The 18,434-nt window shown below is 53.4% G+C and overlaps 8 protein-coding genes across 8 annotated transcripts; 4 read left to right on the top strand and 4 right to left on the bottom strand.

Annotated features, from left to right (window-relative positions):
* Positions 1-2,817: 2,817 nt before the first annotated feature.
* On the bottom strand, positions 2,818-3,570 carry VTN31DRAFT_1333 (uncharacterized protein; the record flags this gene model as incomplete). The annotated part of the gene is made up of 1 exon (XM_069401379.1): positions 2,818-3,570. The coding sequence occupies one exon, from the start codon at positions 3,568-3,570 to the stop codon at positions 2,818-2,820; it is 753 nt and encodes a 250-aa protein (XP_069264189.1).
* Positions 3,571-3,683: 113 nt separating this feature from the next.
* On the bottom strand, positions 3,684-4,301 carry VTN31DRAFT_1332 (uncharacterized protein; the record flags this gene model as incomplete). Its single annotated transcript, XM_069401378.1, has 1 exon — positions 3,684-4,301. One exon carries the CDS (start codon positions 4,299-4,301, stop codon positions 3,684-3,686), a length of 618 nt encoding a protein of 205 aa, XP_069264188.1.
* Positions 4,302-4,569: 268 nt separating this feature from the next.
* Positions 4,570-5,184, bottom strand: VTN31DRAFT_1331 (uncharacterized protein; the record flags this gene model as incomplete). The annotated part of the gene is made up of 1 exon (XM_069401377.1): positions 4,570-5,184. The coding sequence occupies one exon, from the start codon at positions 5,182-5,184 to the stop codon at positions 4,570-4,572; it is 615 nt and encodes a 204-aa protein (XP_069264187.1).
* A 730-nt stretch (positions 5,185-5,914) lies between these two features.
* VTN31DRAFT_1330 (uncharacterized protein) lies at positions 5,915-6,388 on the bottom strand (the record flags this gene model as incomplete). Its single annotated transcript, XM_069401376.1, has 1 exon — positions 5,915-6,388. The coding sequence occupies one exon, from the start codon at positions 6,386-6,388 to the stop codon at positions 5,915-5,917; it is 474 nt and encodes a 157-aa protein (XP_069264186.1).
* Positions 6,389-9,656: 3,268 nt separating this feature from the next.
* VTN31DRAFT_1329 (uncharacterized protein) lies at positions 9,657-11,199 on the top strand (the record flags this gene model as incomplete). Its single annotated transcript, XM_069401374.1, has 10 exons — positions 9,657-9,716; positions 9,774-9,805; positions 9,877-9,962; positions 10,021-10,182; positions 10,236-10,258; positions 10,326-10,363; positions 10,419-10,559; positions 10,608-10,857; positions 10,926-11,095; positions 11,166-11,199. The coding sequence occupies 10 exons, from the start codon at positions 9,657-9,659 to the stop codon at positions 11,197-11,199; spliced, it is 996 nt and encodes a 331-aa protein (XP_069264185.1).
* A 1,595-nt stretch (positions 11,200-12,794) lies between these two features.
* Positions 12,795-13,274, top strand: VTN31DRAFT_1328 (uncharacterized protein; the record flags this gene model as incomplete). Its single annotated transcript, XM_069401373.1, has 2 exons — positions 12,795-13,000; positions 13,052-13,274. The coding sequence occupies 2 exons, from the start codon at positions 12,795-12,797 to the stop codon at positions 13,272-13,274; spliced, it is 429 nt and encodes a 142-aa protein (XP_069264184.1).
* A 145-nt stretch (positions 13,275-13,419) lies between these two features.
* Positions 13,420-14,961, top strand: VTN31DRAFT_1327 (uncharacterized protein; the record flags this gene model as incomplete). Its single annotated transcript, XM_069401372.1, has 10 exons — positions 13,420-13,476; positions 13,536-13,567; positions 13,639-13,724; positions 13,783-13,944; positions 14,001-14,023; positions 14,091-14,128; positions 14,183-14,323; positions 14,376-14,625; positions 14,688-14,857; positions 14,928-14,961. The coding sequence occupies 10 exons, from the start codon at positions 13,420-13,422 to the stop codon at positions 14,959-14,961; spliced, it is 993 nt and encodes a 330-aa protein (XP_069264183.1).
* A 1,492-nt stretch (positions 14,962-16,453) lies between these two features.
* Positions 16,454-17,284, top strand: VTN31DRAFT_1326 (uncharacterized protein; the record flags this gene model as incomplete). Its single annotated transcript, XM_069401371.1, has 1 exon — positions 16,454-17,284. The coding sequence occupies one exon, from the start codon at positions 16,454-16,456 to the stop codon at positions 17,282-17,284; it is 831 nt and encodes a 276-aa protein (XP_069264182.1).
* Positions 17,285-18,434: the final 1,150 nt, after the last annotated feature.

The raw sequence follows: 18,434 nt of genomic DNA, 5'->3' as shown, positions 1-18,434 counted from the left end.
GTGCATTACCGAGTCGCCGCCCTCTCTGGACACCTTATTCTGTACTACATATCTTTCGGGTTCTGAATCAGATCTGCGCTAGATTGACAGCCTACGATCAGTAAAAAGCTGTGCCTAGTCCTGAGGTCGTAACAGTCTGGATCATCCCGGAACCAGCAAGGCATTGGTTTCATTGGCTTGCCTTGCGGTCAGGGAGGAGGAGATGGCCCTCGAGGCCTGCGTTCCAAATTCAAGCGGCGCGATGGGGGCTCTGAGGCGGTGACTGGTGCTCGAGTCAGTGTGGGAGAAGGGTAATAGTGGCCTCAACAAGGAAGACCACGAAGAATCGCTCGAGGGCGACGAAGACCGAGAAGTTCAATCGGGAATATTCTGCCAAATTCTCATTCCCCGAGGTCTGGAAGTAAACGTACTCCCCGAGTCCAAATCGTGGGCACCGCAGGCTGCGCCGAGTATGCCCTTCTCCGTGGGGCGCAGAGCAGCGATTCACTCGTATATAAATGCGTTCTCCATGCTGTCGGCGTCTCTTCCGAGGCCGACCTCGTGGTTTCCGAAGGTCGCAAGGCCCACAATTTTCATCTTTTTCTAGATCATTTGTATCAAGAGGAGCGAACGAGACTTGTATGTTTTTCTGTATGTACTTTGATGGTAACACTGGTGAACGAAGTCCTTCGTTCGGCGAGGAAGATCACGCCGACAGCGGTTGCGGTACCGCAGAACTGCAAGGGCATGATGGCATGGGAGTTGCATCTCCTGGAACTCCCCGCACGTGCACGTCTGATCTGCCATGTCGACTGTAAATACCAAGTTTCCGTCTCGGACTTGGTATAAGTCATCCGTGCTCGGCATGACTGAAAGCTGGCCTGCCTTCCTGTCTTGTTCTTGAATGTATATATGCGCGTAATCTGTCAGTTCCGGCGAAACTTTCGTGTGCGCCGCTCATAGAACTTCGTCATCATAGTGCGCCAGATTTCAATAAGAGCCTGAAGGACAGGAGCCTCTCTGACGTTTGGTATCCATGCCGCGTCGATTGACTCAACGATATTGGACGTGGAGTGACCGTACCGGCGGCAAAGGAATCGCATGCCGTGCCCATGTGTGCGGCGGAATTCTGTCGAGGTAATCGAAGACATCCTTGCCTCGAGGCCTAGCCTTGACGACTCGTTTGAGGCAAGTGTCAAACCGCTTCTTGGAGGGAACTTCCACAGCCAGCCAGTAAAGGTTCCGAACTTTGTCTCTGGGGTGGAAGGTCGTCATAATATTTTCCGCTAGGTGTTGCGCACAATATGTGTGGCAGACCCGCGGCAACTCGGCCCGAATCGCGGGCTCTAAACCTTTCGCACGATCAGAAACGACGAGAGCTGTTTCGTGATCGACCTCTCGAAACGCCGCCTCGAAATGTTTCAGGAAAAACCGCCAGCTTTCTTCTGACTCTGATGGCGCAATGGCCCAAGCAAGAGGCAAAACCTCATCCTCTCCGTCCCGCGCCACTGCCAACAGCAGTCGCAGGTCCCAACGGTTCCTCCAATATGTGCCGTCGAGGTCGATGAAGCGACGGCAATAACGAAAAGCTTCCGCAGTCGGGCCCGGAGCAATAAGCAATCTGAAAGATCCATCCTTTGCTTCCGAACGATAGTAGGGGGTACCTTGATGGGTACGAAATCATCATTCTCTCAAGTAGGACCGGGACCTGCTGGAAGGACTCCTTGTCTTCACCGAAGGCAAATTCACGCGCTCGTTTCAGGGTCGTCCAGGCTTGATTGCCCTGAAACGAACGAAGTGAGTGAAAGGGTGTGTGTGTGTGTTGTAAAACTCAATAAACAGGCTATGATGACTAAGCGACAGCACACGAGTAGTATCAGTTTGTGAGAAGTAACGAATGCTCAATACAATAACCGTACTGTCAGGAAAACCTCAAAGAACAAATGAAGAACTGATGGAAGGTTCTTCCCTTCGGACCGATTTTCCTTCCGATAATAGATTTGGTTAAGTTGATTATTGACCATAGTGGTCACGGGACCAGATCCACGTGACCTTCATCTATTTCACGTGATGTATCACGTGACCCCCTGTCGCCTACTTTCACACGACTCGTCACTCCACCTGTTTTCCTTTCCTTCCCCCTCTCATGTACATTAGGTCACCTCTGGGCTTTGCCTTTGTAGACCCTGACACCTATTTAAGGACTACCTATATACATGTAGCCACATAGTGAATGAGCTACTGATGCTACATCGGCAATGTGCTCACGTGTGGTTGTGCAAGGAGGGTAACACTGGGTACGTGCTTTCTAGGATGTTTTTTTTTTAATTTAAAAAAAAAAAAAAAAGTAAAAGGTGTGGAGAGAGGTCTGCTGTAGTCTGTCCTCAGGCGTTCCGCCTGTGCATGGGATAGATTGTTTCGTAGAAGGAGGTGGCCTGGATCCATTTGTGGAATTCCAGGGCTCCCTTTGAGGTCGCGAGGACGTCGCGGATGTTCAGCGCTGAGCGGTGTCTGCGCGTGTGTGCCCTGAGGGCGAGCCGGCACGTGTAGAAGTGCTCTGGTGTTTTGCGACGGCCGCACGTGCAGTGCAGTTCTGCATCTGTAAGGCCTCGCTTTTCGTAATACCAGGCAAAGTCCCCATGGCCTGTTCTTGTCGCGAGTAGCTTCCCGAGCGTGTATCGCGGAAGGGTCCATTCTGTCTTGGGTTTATGGAGCGGGATGTCGAGTTCCTTGTATTTTTTGGGGGCCTTGGCCGCCCAGTAGTTCTCGAAATCCCGCTTTGCTTTCCCCTTCATTTCTCGGCGGCGGAAGGCAAACGTTGCAGGGGCACTGTGTTGGTTAGCCGCCTGTTGGGCCGCGGTTTTCGCCTCGTTGTCGGCGGCCTCGTTCCCTGTGATCCCTGTGTGTCCTGGGACCCATTTGATGATGACCTTTCCAGGGCCGGAGAGTCTTTCTCTTGCTTCCCACTTTTCCATCGCCTCCACGAATTGGGCGAAAATGCTCTGGCTGGATGTGGGGGGGGGGGGGGGGGACTGTGCCTAGTTTCCTCGCCGCTTCGAGGTTGTCCAGGCAGATGTATATGTCCCTTGCGAGTCTTGCTTGTTCGAGTTGAGTGGCCGCTAGGAGGCCTTGCAGTGCTCCCATGACCTCTGCGTGGAAAACCTCCGCTTGTCCCATCGGCAGGTTTCCGGTGACTTTGACTGGGTGTTCGTCTCCCCAGCCTATGGCCCATCCTGCCCCCGTGCCACGTCGGGGTCCGTCCACCTGCGAGCCATCCGTGAAGACCACCAGGTCGAGTGGGTTGAGCCATTTCAGCCAATTTTTGAATTGGTCTGCCGCATGTTGTTTGCTTGGCCCTTGGTTGGGTGTTAGGGGCGCGCGGGGGGATTTCCGCGGCGGGCATAGTGTCCCGTCGATGGACTCCGTGTCGCTCGCCTTCTGGGCTGTTCTAGCCAGGCGTGTTTTGACTTCCTGACCTGCCGTCCGGGAGCTACGCCGGCGTACCGGGTGTCTCTTGTCCAGCCTCTGGATCCTGGTGGCGTACATGTCGGTCTTGTGTTCCAGGATCAGTTCCATCGGGGGGATGCCCATTTCTCGATGGAGAGCCGGGGTTGGTGTTGTCGCGTAGACCGGTAGTGCTGTTCTGATGGCCTCCCTGAGGACTTTGTCAAGCTTGTCGGCCAGGCCGTCGACTCGGTTGGAGATCACCTTTCCTTTCTCCGTTCGGGTCGCACCTTGCCACCAGGCCTCCGCGCCAAAGCAGAGCGTGGGGATGGTGCACGCTGTGATGACCTGTCGCAGGAGGGGGACAGGGGCGCCTCTGACTGTATTGCCGAGTGCCCTGATGCCGTTGTAATCCGGGTGGCTTTTGAGGCCATCTTTTGCACGTGGTGTTTGAATGTGAGCGTCCGGTCAAGCCATATCCCGAGGTACCTGACTGCGCCTTCTGTGTTCGTCGCCTCGATTGTTTGTGCGGTCTCCCCGGCTCTGAGCGTGATGGGCGGGTTTTGGCCATGTTTACGGCGGCTGAAGTGCATTAGCTCCGTTTTGTTGGTTTCGAAGGCCAGGCCCTGCTCGTTGGCCCAGTTGTTGAGGAGCTCAAAGTCATTTTCCAAGACTCTGATGTTCGAGTCGAGGGATTTGCTCGTGCAGATGATCGCGATGTCATCCGCGTATCTGAAACGCATGCTTTTCCGGCTCGGGTTGCCCAGGTGGAACAGCGGCTGTAAGTAGAGCATGAAGAGGATCGGTGACGCTGGGGATCCTTGCGGGACCCCCGCGTCTATGCTGAAGTGCTCTCCCGTGTAGCCGTCTAGTCGCATTCTGCCTCTCCGGCCCGTCACGAAGCTGTGGACCCAGCGAACTACGCTCGTGGGCCATCCTTGGTCCTGTAGCCATCTGATTAGTCGACCGGGGAGGACTGCATCGAAGGCCCCCTTGATATCGAGTGTGAGGAGGGTGGTGTCTTTCCCCTGTATCCTTGCCTCTTCGATATCGTGTATGAGCGCGGCCGCCAGGTCTGTGGCGGAGGGGCCCGGTAGTGCTCCGAAGTGTTGGGGTGTAGGATTTTCTCTCGGAGGGCGATTCACGCTAAAATCTCTTGGCAAAGACCCTTTCCAGACCCTTGCCCAGTGTGGATAGTAGGGCAATGGGTCTGTAGGATCTAGGCAGTGTTGGGTCTTTGCGTGGCTTGGGTATGGCCACCAGTAGGGCTTCTTTGAAGGCTGTCGGGTGCCAGCCCACCTTGGCGCACGCCTTGTAAAGGCGCACGACCGGGTCTTTTATGAGTCTCCAGCCCTTTTTGATAACCGCGTTCGGGATGCCGTCGACGCCGGGTGTGTAGCTTATTCCTTGACCCGGGTCTTCGGCTCCGGATGGCGCGTTGTATATATTCAGGATGCGTGTTTGCGTGCCCCATGCTGTGACCTGAAGCAGTAGCATATCCCGGTTTGGGATCCATGGTCCTGCTAGCTTGTGCGCTCTGATTTGGGGGTGGTTCTTGACGTAAGTCACGACCCTAGGCCTCTTGTCCCATGTTTCGATCGGGACGAAGGTCTGGTAGGCAGGGTGTTTTGGCGTTTTTCTCTTTGAAAGGTCCTTGTCGACGTAGGGCTCTTGAACGATGAGGACATCTATCCTCGGTTCGTATGCTAGGTTCAGCGCGGCGTCGTGCCAGTCCCGTTTGATCCCTGTGTTGGCCTGCATCACTTGCAGGCAGGGGGGAGCTCTAGTACTCCTCCTCATTATCAATCAGCATCGAGAAGGAGTTTTGTGCCGCACCGGTTGTTGTTGCGGGTGATTGGCTTGCGTTCCTCTGCGTGGGAGGGTTGTCGCATGTTGTCTGGCTGGCTTTTGCCCGATATGCGCTGTTCTGTGCTTTGCGGATGTCCCTCTTCTGATGTTTTGGGACCCTCTGGACGGCTCCGTTCTTGGTCTGGGGTCGGACGGGGCAGCACGGGTCGTCGGCCGCGTGTGGTCCCAGACAGTTGACGCATCCGTCGGGGCATTTGCAACCCTCGTCGGTTTTCTTGTGGCAGGAGGGATCACCTTCCCTGTGTCTCTTTGTGCCGCATATTCTGCAGCGCGGTTTGCGGTTGCAGGTTCGTTCCTGATGGAAGAAGTCCCAGCTGGCACTTGGTGCATTGTGTGATTCTAGCCCGAGGACCCATCTTGTGGATTTTGAGGATGTAGCCGTATAGGTTTACGCTTCCGCGTAGTTCTTTCGCATCCTCGGCGGCAATTGCCATTACGAGGGTCTTGCTGTCGGTGTATCCTTGAGCTCTGGCCCAGCGGCTGTGCTTCAGTTTGACTTTGGTTTTGAATTCGAACTCTGCGGTGGCTTGCTCAACCGTGAGTTCTTGGTGCCTTCCATCGAACGCTTGGTAGGTTCGGGGGAGGCCGTGGATTAGACAGGTGACCCAGTACTCCTCCTTTTCTATCCGGGCACCCGTGAGTATGTTCGCGATTTTTCCTCTGCTGCGAGGAGTTGTTCAGTACTCTGGCTGTCCCGCGGGATGATGGCCAGACCCGTTGGAATGTGTTGCACGCCCTTGATTAGGGCGGGGAGTGGTTGCGGAAGTTGTCTCCTCAGCCTGTCCGTGGTGTCGATAACGCTCGCCCTGCGGGCCGGGTGATCAGGGGGAAGGCGGATGAAGACGCGAGTTGGCCTGTCGGTCTTGGATGTTTTTGTGGGTGCCACCTTGGCTTGGGTAGGGGTTGTATTTTTGGCCACAATTTGTGCGAAGGTGGGCGTTGTTGCGGTGTGAGGTTTGTCCGCCGGTGCCTGTTTTTGCTTCGGGGTTTTGGTGTCGGGGGTCCGGGTGTCTTTGTTGACGAAGGCCTCCTGGACTGCGGCCTGCACGCGTTTGGCCAGGGCCTGGGCTTCGGTTTGTCCCTCTTCCCCCATCATGTTGATGACTTCCTCAAGCTGGTCAAGGATCGTCGCCAGTTTGACGATGTTGTTCTTTTTCCTCCTGGCTTCCGCCTCATGAGCTTCCAGTAGATCTTTCGCGAGCTTCCCCTTGGCCGGGGCCGGCGGTGAGTGAAAGGGTGTGTGTGTGTGTGTCTCTATTTAACGTCGGTGATGTTCCGGTGCGAGCCTGGGCGGTGCGGTGAACTCTCAAGACTCGGAATACCAGACTGCTTCCCAGTCCCAGAAAACGAGTAGTTTGTCCATTTTTCACGAGGATGTTGTGGTGGGCGAGGTTGCCATGCGTCAAGAGAGTACGGTGAGACATCGAATTTATTTTTTTTCTTTTGGCGCGATTAAGTGCCTTTATGTACTCGATATTCGACGGGAGTTTACCTTTCAATGTTGTTTCTATAAGATAGTTATTCGTCCCCGTCCTTCGTCGTTTAGCGATCGATGCATTGTGCACTGCGTACCCAAATGATCGATCATTCCCGGTAACTGTGGGGTCCGGAAATGTTGTTGGGAAGTATCCCGGGTCGGCGAAATAGAGAGAGGATCAGTCGGGAAGAATATCGGACGTACGGCGGATCCCACGTAACTCGCAAGTGTCCTCGAAGCAGAAGTTCCAGTCGTTGTCAGGGGTTAGGACTGCTGCCGCATAACACGCCTCCAGAAAGGTAGGATACGTGACTCCGTTGATAGTCCGCAGGTCCTCGAAACTTTTGCGGCCGCGAACCATGGTCCGCAGACACCGCACATAGTAGTAACCGGACAGCCTCGGGGACAGAGGTGCATGTGACCAATCTGTTCTGAAGCCCGTTGCCGCTTCTGCCAAGGTCGCTTGCTACAGGAAAAGAGTCAGTAGACGGGCCAGAAAGCAGAATGTGCGGAAAGCACGGATCATGTACAAATTATCCCAGCTGCAGAACCTCGCCATTTCCTGGTAGAGGAGCATCTCGTCAGGATTCTCGAGGTTGTGCTTGAAGAAAACCTGGAGCTGCGATTTCTGCTTCCAATCTTCCACCGGATCTCATCAAGTTCATCATTCTCATCCCAGTTGACGGCCTGGGGACCCGGCAGGTGCACAACCAACTGCAATACTTACGGATAGTGCACCATTTTGGGGTACCCGAGAACTGTCCGAGCTCCTTCCATGGCTCCCCACCAACGCCCACTGATGTATTCAGTGATCTCGTTGATGCCCATGTCGAGGGACCATCGACGGGATCACCTACCCCACGTTTTAGAGGCGTGCTAGGCCGCAGGAGTCCTGACCCACAACAACGACTGGGGTTTCTGCTTCGAAGAAGCTTGGGAGCTGCGAGTTGGTCCTGCTTTGCGTTCGATGTTCCCCTCGGCATTGATCTTCGGGGCCTTGGACAAGATTATCGCTCCGAGACTGCGGGAACGGTTCGGTTTCCGTTTTGCGACGGCCTGCTGCGGCGGATCGAAGGAGAGGAGCGTCTGAAAAGTGTCCCTCCGGCGGATTGGTCCGAGAAACAGAAAGCCAGAGACTACGGTCTTTCTAAAATGCATTAATCACTCCAACAAGATGGATATTCGTTGGCAGGCTACGGGCTCCAGGAATTCCAGCTCGATTGGCATCCGACCGATCCTCGGCAAAATCCTGGAGGTTAATCCAAGGTGAAAAGGCGTTCGATGTGGCTGCTGTGCGGGAGTCGGTGTTCGATGATGAGCGGCTCCTGAATGAGTCCCAACGATCCGCGTACGATCGGATCATGTCCATCCTCGAATCCGATCCACGTTCGGCTCATATCTTCATCAAGAGAGACTGGCAGAACCTTCCTGTACCGAACTCTAGTCTGCGGCAAGCTGGGCACCCACGATCAGATAAGATTGTGTCGCATCCACAGGCATTGCCTCCACTCTCCTCCCCGGCGGCCGAACAGTGCACAAGCGGTTCAAGATGAACGTTCCTCACTCACTACCTAGGGTAAATGTAAGGTAGAGGTAGGTCCCTGTAATCGTATGTACTGGTATGCAATTTCCTAGTTATTTCCAGTGCCCAGACCCATTCAGCCAATCAAGTGTAAGTTCCAGCCAGCGTTTCTTGGCGTTTTCCTCGTTTCCACTTTCCAGTGACTGAGATATGAGGTTATGATTGGGTTATGCATGTTATCTTGTTGATTGGTTATCCTATACTCCGTAGTTTGAGCCGTACTACGGAGTACGGAGTACATACGAGTGCTATTGGATTGGAAGGTAAAGAGTCCAAAGAGACTGAACCTCCCGGAGAGAGAGATGTGTTGATTCAGACGGTTCCAGTCTACCTAACCTACTCCGTACTTACATACAACTGTAACTACTATTGGTTACCTCAAGGTCGCTCATCACGTGGTTCTCCTCATTGTCAAGAGACGAAGTTAGATTATACAGTGGCTTCTTCCGCCGCGTTTAGGCTCAGATCGGGCCGCCGGGAAGCGGCAGGACCTGGACCCGGCAACGCTGATTGGCACGAGTGACTTGCAAAGGGACGGGGCGATGTGCACACCAACTCATCAAATGCTTCCCAATGTTCGACTCGCTTGACTCCCAATCACAGAAAGAGATCGATTCAAAACGAGAACTCCGTTCATCACTCGCCATCAACAAGGATCTCCTCCATCCTCGAAGGCAGCCAAACCTACCTATGTAGTACCAACGAGTATGGAGGCGCTCTTGTCAACCCCAACCGTCTTGACGTAGGGCCGCTTCCAGAGGCTACTGGCAATGCCCAAGTTCTTCGATATTCTCCCCGATCCAAATCCATGACTCGGGTCTCGATTTGTTGGTAGGTAGTTATCTCTGTTCTCTGGAGTAGCCACTAGCCACTTCTTTAAGTACTTACTGTGCATACGGAGTATGTACGTACACGTTGACTTAATCCGTGGAGAGGGCAAACCCAGCAAGAGTGCTTAGAGCAAGACACCGGTGTCACGATTTACCCAATAGGGCGCCACCCGTTTACCCTTTTGGCAGATGTGCAGCAACGCCGTCGGTGAACTAAAAGTGAACATCCTGGTGTGCAGGTATATGTAGGTTATCCACTTGCGCACATAAATACTGATCCGAGGCAGTGACCGCTGGTCACAGAGGTGCAACTTACGAAGACATTTATTTTGGCTGTTGCGATCAGCCCTTGGGAACTGTTCGGATCCGTGCGGCATAGAAAACACGAACTTCATCGTACCTTTTATTTGGATTCTTGAAGGTGTGATCAGTCAATTATCAGTCTCCCTGGAATTCAGCGGGCAATTATCCCACCATGGCGGAACAAACAACCACCATCAACAATGCCCCGGCAAACGTTGAAGTGGACACCTCGGTACGAGAGCTCTCCATTGCGGTACACCAGGATGCATTGCTGACTTGAGTCGCGCAGTATGAGAATGACTCTTCTTATGGCGATGAACTGTACGTGATGCAACGCCATGGTGCTCTGGAACCCACCATAAGCATGCTCAGACATTTTCGTCAACATCCAGGTCGTCGTACAGCGCATCGCTGACATCATCGGTGCTTGATTATCGCCATGAGAATGGCCGTCGATATCATAAATTCCGTGATGGGTGTAAGACCTGCTTCTTGCCTGACCATCCAAGATCTGCAAGCTGATCGTTATTTCGTAGCTTATCTGCTTCCGAACGACGAGACAGAAAATGACCGCCTGGACATTTTTCATGAACTTTGTCTCACGCTATTGCACCGGAAGCTCTACCTGGCCCCGATCAAGAACCCGCAGCGGGTGATTGACCTGGGGACTGGGACAGGTATCTGGGCAATTGATTTCGGTACGTTTGTTTGGGTTTTGCCGACGCATGATTCGGATGCTGACTCACTGAAGCGGACCAACACCCCGAGGCCGAGGTAAGGAATACTAAGGGGAGCGATCCCAGATGGTCAGAATGCTGAGACGGGATGTTGGCCGTGCCAGGTAATCGGCTGTGATTTGAGCCCGGTCCAACCGACTATGTCAGTTTGGCCTAGGATTTCGTAGCCAAGTCGCTCGACTGATGGGGGTTTGCAGGGTTCCTCCGAATGTGAAGTTTCTTGTGGACGACATCGAGTCGGAGTGGGCATATGAAAGCGACCCGTTTGACTTTATCCACGCGCGATTCCTGACCATCTCGATCAGGGACTTTGGGAAGCTGATCAAGCAGTGCTATCGGTAAGCGAACAAAACTTCTCCGTTTTCTTTAACTCTGACAAAAAGCAGATCAGTAAAGCCCGGCGGCTGGGTTGAATTCCAGGAATGGGACGGCTATCCCATGTCTCCAGACGGCAGTCTCAACGGCACCGCGCTCCAACAATACTACGACGAAGTCTGGGGCGCGTTCGAGGAGGCCGGCTACGAAGTGAGTCCCGGGCCCAAGTTGGAGCAGTGGTTCAAGGAGGCCGGGTTTGTGAACATCCATGTGGAGAAGTTTTTGCTTCCCTACGGCGTTTGGCCAAAGGATCCCCACCTTGTCAGACATCCCCCTTTGCCCCCAAACCGTCAATCAAAACAACACTCTAGTACTGACCTCTTAGACAGAAAAAAGTCGGCGCCTGGAACCAGACCCAGGCCGAAGCGAACGGCTTCGAGGCCACAGCCCTGGCACCTCTGACGCGGTTCAAGAAGTGGACCAAGGAGGAAGTCATTGTCCTTGCCAGCAAAGCCCGCGCCGACGGGCGGAACCGCAACATCCACATGATGTTCGACTTGTAAGTGTCGTCGTAGCTATTATCCGGCATTACTATACACTGGACAACTAACCACTGATAACACTCGCAGCTATGTTGTCTACGGCCAGCGGCCTGAGAACTGACGGACAATACTATGTACTCCTGTCGTGCCTGGACAAGTTGTTCGTGTAGCCTCGGCGGCTCGGCCTCTTGCTCGCAAGGTCCGAGCCGTCCACGTTAACAGCAGTTGAGATCTGAACCCTACATTGCACTGAAAATGTCCGTGGCTCTGTTTAGAAACACTTAATAATGAGTGTGAGATGTCATCCATCTGAACTTTTCTAAGCAGTAGTTTGTCGTCGATGAAGTTACATCTCGCAATATGTCCGTGTTGTCCGAGTGGTCCTTGGTTGTCCAACTCCAACAGTCGCTAGTGTCTAGATATACTGATTGAATTGCTCCGTACTTTCACAGAATCGTGTCTGCGCCTCGGAACTATAAGCGGCCTCATCCTCGAAGGAATAGCGACCACTCCCAATGTGATAGACCAATGAGCCAGGACCGGAGACATCAATAACAAACTGGTTCATATATGTCGCCTGGGTGTGAAAAGTATAACCCGACGGCATTTGCGCCCAAACATCGCCGTGCCGTCGGATAAACCCATCCAGATCTCCATTGGGTACTAGCACTTTGAGAGTTGATCCTCGAGCGTGAGACAGAAGGTATCCTCATCGAAACCGAGAAACCGTGGGATGCGCAGATCCGGGCCGATCACGTTGTAAAGTTCGGTCTCGTGCTTCACGTAAATTCGGCTTACCGAGTCGTTTTCCTCCCGGGTTGTGTGGGTTGGGGGAGGGACGTCCGTCTTTTCCACGGTCTTGGGGAAAGATGCGCTCGACGATTCTGTGGGTTCCTCTGCCGACAAACTCGCTTTCGAGGGAGTACTTAGTAGTTACTCCGTATATTACTTCCTCGTCCTCGGGTTCGTGAGTTTGGTGAGTTTCCCGGTTACATGACTGTGTATTCAGTACTTGACGTCTTTGTTCTCGATCACGCCCTGAACTCGCTTGAAAGTATTGTACTTACTATTGGCTGCAGATGAATTCAGAGGATTAGCCTACCGAGGCAGAGAGAATAGGAGCGATCGCTCTCTTGCAAGTAATCTGATCACATCCCATGACTTTGTACAAGTACTACTTGGTGAACCCGCCTGCTGCCTATGTCGACAATGGGAAGCCGAGGTAACGACGAAAACTACCTCTATCGAGTACTACTCCCACTATGTAAGTACTGTCCCAGCTGTCATCGCTATTGAACGCGGGCCACGTGGACGATGGACCAAATAACCGGATTGCGCCGATAGCGATAAGATGGCGTGTTCTGATTGGTTTTACCTTGAGTTAACCTACATAATCTACAAGTTGGGGAGTAACTTACCCAGCTAACTTACCCACCGAAGAAAGCAACAGGTACGGAGTACTTAGCTGAGTCATCACTTGTTAGTTTATCATGTGGTTTTCCTGATTGTCAAGAGATGAGGTTCACCTCACCATTCTTTCGCCGCGTTCAGATCTTTCCTGCAGTCTTCAGACTCTTATGTATACATAGGTAGATTTCACATCGGTAGGTTGGTTTGTTCATTGCAAGGACATAATCTCTGGTCGGGTCGCCTAGGAAGCAGGCGGGGGGCTCGACCAGGCAGCGCTGATTGGTAGATGGAGTGACCTGCAGAGAAATGTTCAGACCAATCCGGGCCTTCAGCGTGTTGACGAATGCTTTGAAGGTTCGACTCGCTCAAGCACGGCCAGCATGCTTACACACATTGCATTTCGCAAACTGCCGATCTCAGAGCGAGAGAGAGATGACTCTGTACGATTGTGTACATCATTCGCCATCAACGAGGATGTCCAACCTCCAAGGCAACTCAAGAATACTCAATAAGTAAGTACAGTACTACAGTATACTACTTACCCAGAGACTCACCATGTAGAGGCAAACCCGGTTGAGTGCTCAGTCTCAGAAAAAGACTCGGACACCCATCCCACAATTTAGGTTGCCCCATAAGGCGCCACCCGTTGCCGTTTTGGCAGAGGTGCAGCAACGTGGTCGGAGAACTGGAAGTGAAGATCCTCGTGCTAAACCAATGTACTCCGTATCCACTCGCGCATATATTAGTACTGATCCGGGGCAGCGACCGCCGGTCACAGAGGTGTGACTTACAAAGACATTTTGGCTGTTATGATCAGGTGTCGAAACCGTCCTGCATACAAAACACGGACTTCATACTTCCTTTTTGGTTGTTGAACGTGTGATCAGTCAATTATCAGTCTTCCTGGAATCCAGCAGGCAATTATCCCACCATGGCGGAACAGACAACCACCACCAATGCCCCAATCAACGTTGCAGTGGACAACTCGGTACGATAACTATCCCACCATTGCGGAACAACAGAGTGCGTTGCTTACTTGTTTTACAGTATGACAATGACTCTTCTTATGGTGATGAGCTGTATGTGATGTGACGCCATGATGCTCTGGAACCCACCATAAGCATGCTCACACATATTCATCATCATATAGATCATCGTACAGTGCATCGCTGACATCGTCGGTGCTTGATTATCGCCATGAGAACGGCCGACGATATCATAAATTCCGCGATGGGTGTATGACTTGCTTCTTGCCTGACCATCCAAGATCTGCAAGCTGATCGTTATTTCATAGCGTATCTGCTCCCTAACGATGAGACGGAAAATGACCGCCTGGACATTTTTCACGAACTTTGCCTCACGCTATTGCACCGGAAGCTCTACCTGGCCCCGATCAAGAACCCGCAGCGGGTGATTGACCTGGGGACTGGGACAGGTATCTGGGCAATTGATTTCGGTAAGTTTGTCTGCTGGGTTCGGCGGACGCAAGGTATGGATACTCACTCACTGAAGCGGACCAACACCCCCAGGCCGAGGTAAGGAATACTTCGCGGAGAGATTTCGGATGGAAAGAATGCTGAGCCGGGATGTTGTTTGTGCCAGATAATCGGCTGTGATTTGAGCCCGGTTCAGCCGACTATGTCAGTTTGGCCCAAGAACCCGTAGCTAGTGGCTCAGCTAACTGGAATTCGCAGGGTTCCTCCGAACGTGAAGTTCCTGGTGGACGACATTGAGTCGGAGTGGGCATATGAAAGCGACCCATTTGACTTTATTCACGCGCGATATCTGGCCGTTTCGATCAAGGATTTTGGGAAGCTGATCAAGCAGTGCTATCGGTATGCCGTCGGAAGTTTTCTCTGTTTTCTTCTTGTCTCTGACGGAGAACAGATCAGTAAAGCCCGGCGGCTGGGTTGAATTCCAGGACTGGGATGGCTACCCCATTTCTCCAGACGGCAGTCTCGACGGCACTGCCCTTCAACAGTACTACGACGAAGTCTTGGGTGCATTCGAGGAGGCAGGCTACGAGGTCCGACCCGCCCTCAAGCTCGAGCAATGGTTCAAGGAGGCCGGGTTCGTAAACATCCACGTGGAGAAGTTTGTCCTTCCGTACGGCGTCTGGCCAAAGGATCCCCATCTTGTCAGTTTTCTCCCTTGTCTCCAAACAGTAAATCAAATAAACAGCACTGACCTCTTCGACAGAAGAAAGTCGGCGCCTGGAACCAGACCCAGGCCGAAGCGAACGGCTTCGAGGCGGTAGCTCTGGCGGCTCTGACGCGGTACAAGCAGTGGACGAAGGAGGAAGTCACTATCCTTGCCAGCAAAGCCCGCGCCGACGGGCGGAACCGCAACATCCACATGATGTTCAGCTTGTGAGTGTCCTCGTAGCTATTATCCGGCATTACTATACACTGGACAACTAACCATTTATAACACCCGCAGCTATGTTGTCTACGGCCAGCGGCCTGAGAATTGACAGTGTAATCTGTGATGGATAGTATTATATACGGAAATATAGTCATATTATCCATCAGAATTTTCTGTTTCGAGTGCCAGAAGATGGAGCAGGACGTGGACTGCGTTGGTGAGTAGCAGTAATCAAGGGACGTTCAGGAAGAGTAACTATGTAAAAAGTTTGGGGAATAGAAGTTCGATTTCCACTCAGAACAACACCATATAAAGGTAGCCAGCAATAGGTTCCATAGTACTCGTTATGCCACATCTAGGTAGGTTAAAGTACATGGATTACGAATGTCAATGGTGCCATCCTGACGTAAATACGTCAAGGTCTTCACAAGTTACAGCGACCCCAAGTCCCAGAACATGGACCCAAGAGGATGAATTTGAGCGAGATGATAGTGAGAGCAAATAAGCATCCGGCAGGATGATCACTGTCCTAAACCAAGTACCTAGGTTGATGATTGATCCTAGTAGTGGTCTGCGGCTCTTTCACAGCTGTCTTGCTGGGCACAATCATTGCAGGGGAGAAGACATTAAGAGACAAAGACGATAGCTAGGTGAGCCAGTAGTACTCGGTACTCCGATTTCCACTAGCTAACTTCAGTACTACCTGCCTACCTTACCTAGTAGGTACCTACTATTTTTTCCTCCATAATAGTACCTACCTCTAGATACCTAGGTAGGTACGGAGTACTTCGAAGAAGTCGTCAAGTCCTTCGACTGTGCTCAGCTTTCTCCTCTCTTCCCCCAACAGATCCAATGTCCGGCAGTTCCCTTCAACATGGACCACGCTTTCGAGGAGCCAGCCCAAAAACACAGAATCCAGTATGAGCTGCGCGAACGAGAATTTCGGGTAAGTAGTAAATGCTCCGTCCCTGGTGATTCTCAAAAAAAAAAAAAAAAAAAAAAAAAAAAAAAAAAAAAGGAGACCAACGGAGGGATGGAAGCCGGCTAGAAGGGATCACTGACAAGGCTTGCAGGAGTGGTGTACGAGGACTAGTTATGGCTTCCGTCGACTTCCGTCAAGGCGTATAAAGCGGCGATCGTTGACCTCTGGAATCAGCAGACGATCGAAGTCCCGAATCCGGGGCCGCCCCCAGCCCGTAGAGGGGTGAAGGTAGCCTCGGAAAATCACACCCGGGAGAAGGAAGGAGCAGTACCAGGACAGGGTGGCGGGTACCTCGCTAGACGGCTACGACGACAACAACGACCTGCGGCGCCTGGTTGACTACTGCTGGACCGGCTGGGCTCGCTGGAGGAAGAGGCAGTCCTTGGAGCCACATATCCAGACGGCGGTAGACCTTATGATGTCCCACCACCTGTCCCTCGTGGTGAGTCGTGCCGGGAAGCACAGCTGGCAGAGCTGTCCATCCGCCAGCTGATACACGAAGGGCCGACGCTGTATTTGATGCAGTTTGTAATGAGGCACGGCAAGACCAACCAGTCAGGCCACGTTGAAGAGGGTTTGGTCGCCCGCAACGTTGATCCCAAACTGTGCACCATGTCCCATGTGGCCTTCTAGGTATGTGTTCTACCTATGGGACGTCGCCGGGAAAGCCCTGCCACAATTCCACTGTCGTGAGCTGTGGTACGATCTGCATCTCCTGAAGGGAGAGAAGGCCACAGCTCCGATTTCCTACGAGACGGAGTTGAACTGGGTGAATCGGGCATATAAAGGGACTGGTGTGTTCACCCGCAAGAAGACCCATGCGGGGCGGTCCAACGGCGCACGCGCCGCGGAGCTGAGGGGGGTAAGCGAGTCCGAGATCCGCCGAGCGGGACATTGGAACACCGATGCAATGACCAATTGCTATTTGACCAACGTCCCGCGCGAATTCGCCAAAGCGATGGCGGGCTTCGACCTGCGGACACCGGGCAACTATTACATCCCGCGTGCCCGGGTCCCTGTCCCGGAATCCCTCGAACGCGTTGTGTGGCCCTGGGTCGACGACTGGCTCCGATGGTTCAACGGGTACGACAATCTCGACCCCACGTTCTCCTGCTCTCGATTGCTGGAGGTGGTGACGGGCGTGCAGCTGGAAGCGGCAGCGCCAGCGGTACGACCGGGACGATCTGGCCGCCCGGGGGTTTCTGAATCTGCTCCGGCAGCTGCGGGTCATCCTCCTGCAGGACGCTGCCATCCTGCAATTGTAGTATCCGCGCCATCCCCTCTGGTCCAGCCCAGTGTTCGCCCGGGAAGATTACCGGGAATTCGCCGAGGCGGTGCGGCTCGCACATGCGCAGACCGAGCAGCCGTACCAGGTGCGCCTTCAGCAAGCGATGCCGATGGTGGCAGATCATCTGCGCACCCTCCGTGGCGGCCGGGCTGGCGGGCCTGAAGGCCGAGCTCAGAGGACGGCTCGCAAGGGTCGAGGGGGAGCTGGCGACCCAGGGGGCAAATCTGCGGTCTCTCACCAACCGTCTCGCCGACGTGCCCGTGGTGCACTTCCCCTTCAGGACCCCGGCGGCGACAGACGTGCCGGATAGTAATGCGGACCCCGCGGCGGTGAATGGCGCCGAAGGTGCTCGAGTGGGCGGTCCAGAGGGACTTCAGTCCGCGGACGGTGCGGCAGAGCCCATTTCCGGGGAAGCGAGACCCTCGTCGGAGTCGGTTTACCGGATGTCCCGCACGGTCCAAACGGTGCGGGATCTGTGGCGGGCATGGATCGAGGGCCTGAAAGATTGTCAGCCTCAACCTGGCGCACGGCGCGCAGTGGCGGTCTAGTTCTACAGCCGGCGGAGAGAGATCGTCGACATCAAGAGACCGACTGCAGCCTTGAAACTGCCGTGGAGGAAGTGGAGCGTTACCGACAGATGTCGAAGTACTCGCTACATGCGCTCTCCCTGCAGTTCAAAAAGGACAAGCGGCGGCGGGCCCGCCCCGAGGCAACGTCTTCTGGAGGGTGACTGAACGGGGTACGGGAGCCCATTGGATTCACGATGATGACTTTGTTCGTGTGAAGCCTGTTCTTTCCTGGCCAGACGTACAATAAACCGTCATTGTATGGGTAGTTAGGCCTACCAATTTACTAGGTAGGTGGTTAACGAAACCAAATCAGCTCAAACTGCCGGTGGCTTTACGTGGTTGCCGGTCGAGGGGACGAGCGAGCCGCTCGACGGGGGATCTCAGTACTTACCTAGGGCGTCTGTGTGTCTTCTGCTACCTACGAGTACTACTGAGCAGTCCATTGCCCAAGGGGACTCGGAGAGCAGCGACGGACAGAAGGGCGCTGGTGAACTGGTCACTTCGGACGGGACTCTGTACAATATCGACCCTCTTTGATGGAAAAACGGTTCTCAGTAACTACTGTAATGGATAATTAGTACAATACTATTATTGGCCTCTTCGGCTGTGACTTACGCCCCAAATAACCGGGACTCGCCTCATAGACACCACCCACTAGGCGAGTTAGTCAATGCCTCCCTAATCTAATTCAGTATAGTTAACACACTTTACGAGTGGCTATAATTGCACACTACCCTTTTCCT

This window comes from Thermomyces dupontii (assembly GCF_041956625.1).
Source record: "Thermomyces dupontii strain NRRL 2155 unplaced genomic scaffold VTN31scaffold_1, whole genome shotgun sequence".
In the NCBI taxonomy this organism is placed as follows: Eukaryota; Fungi; Ascomycota; class Eurotiomycetes; order Eurotiales; family Trichocomaceae; genus Thermomyces; species Thermomyces dupontii.
This window is presented reverse-complemented; position numbering and strand designations above follow the sequence as displayed.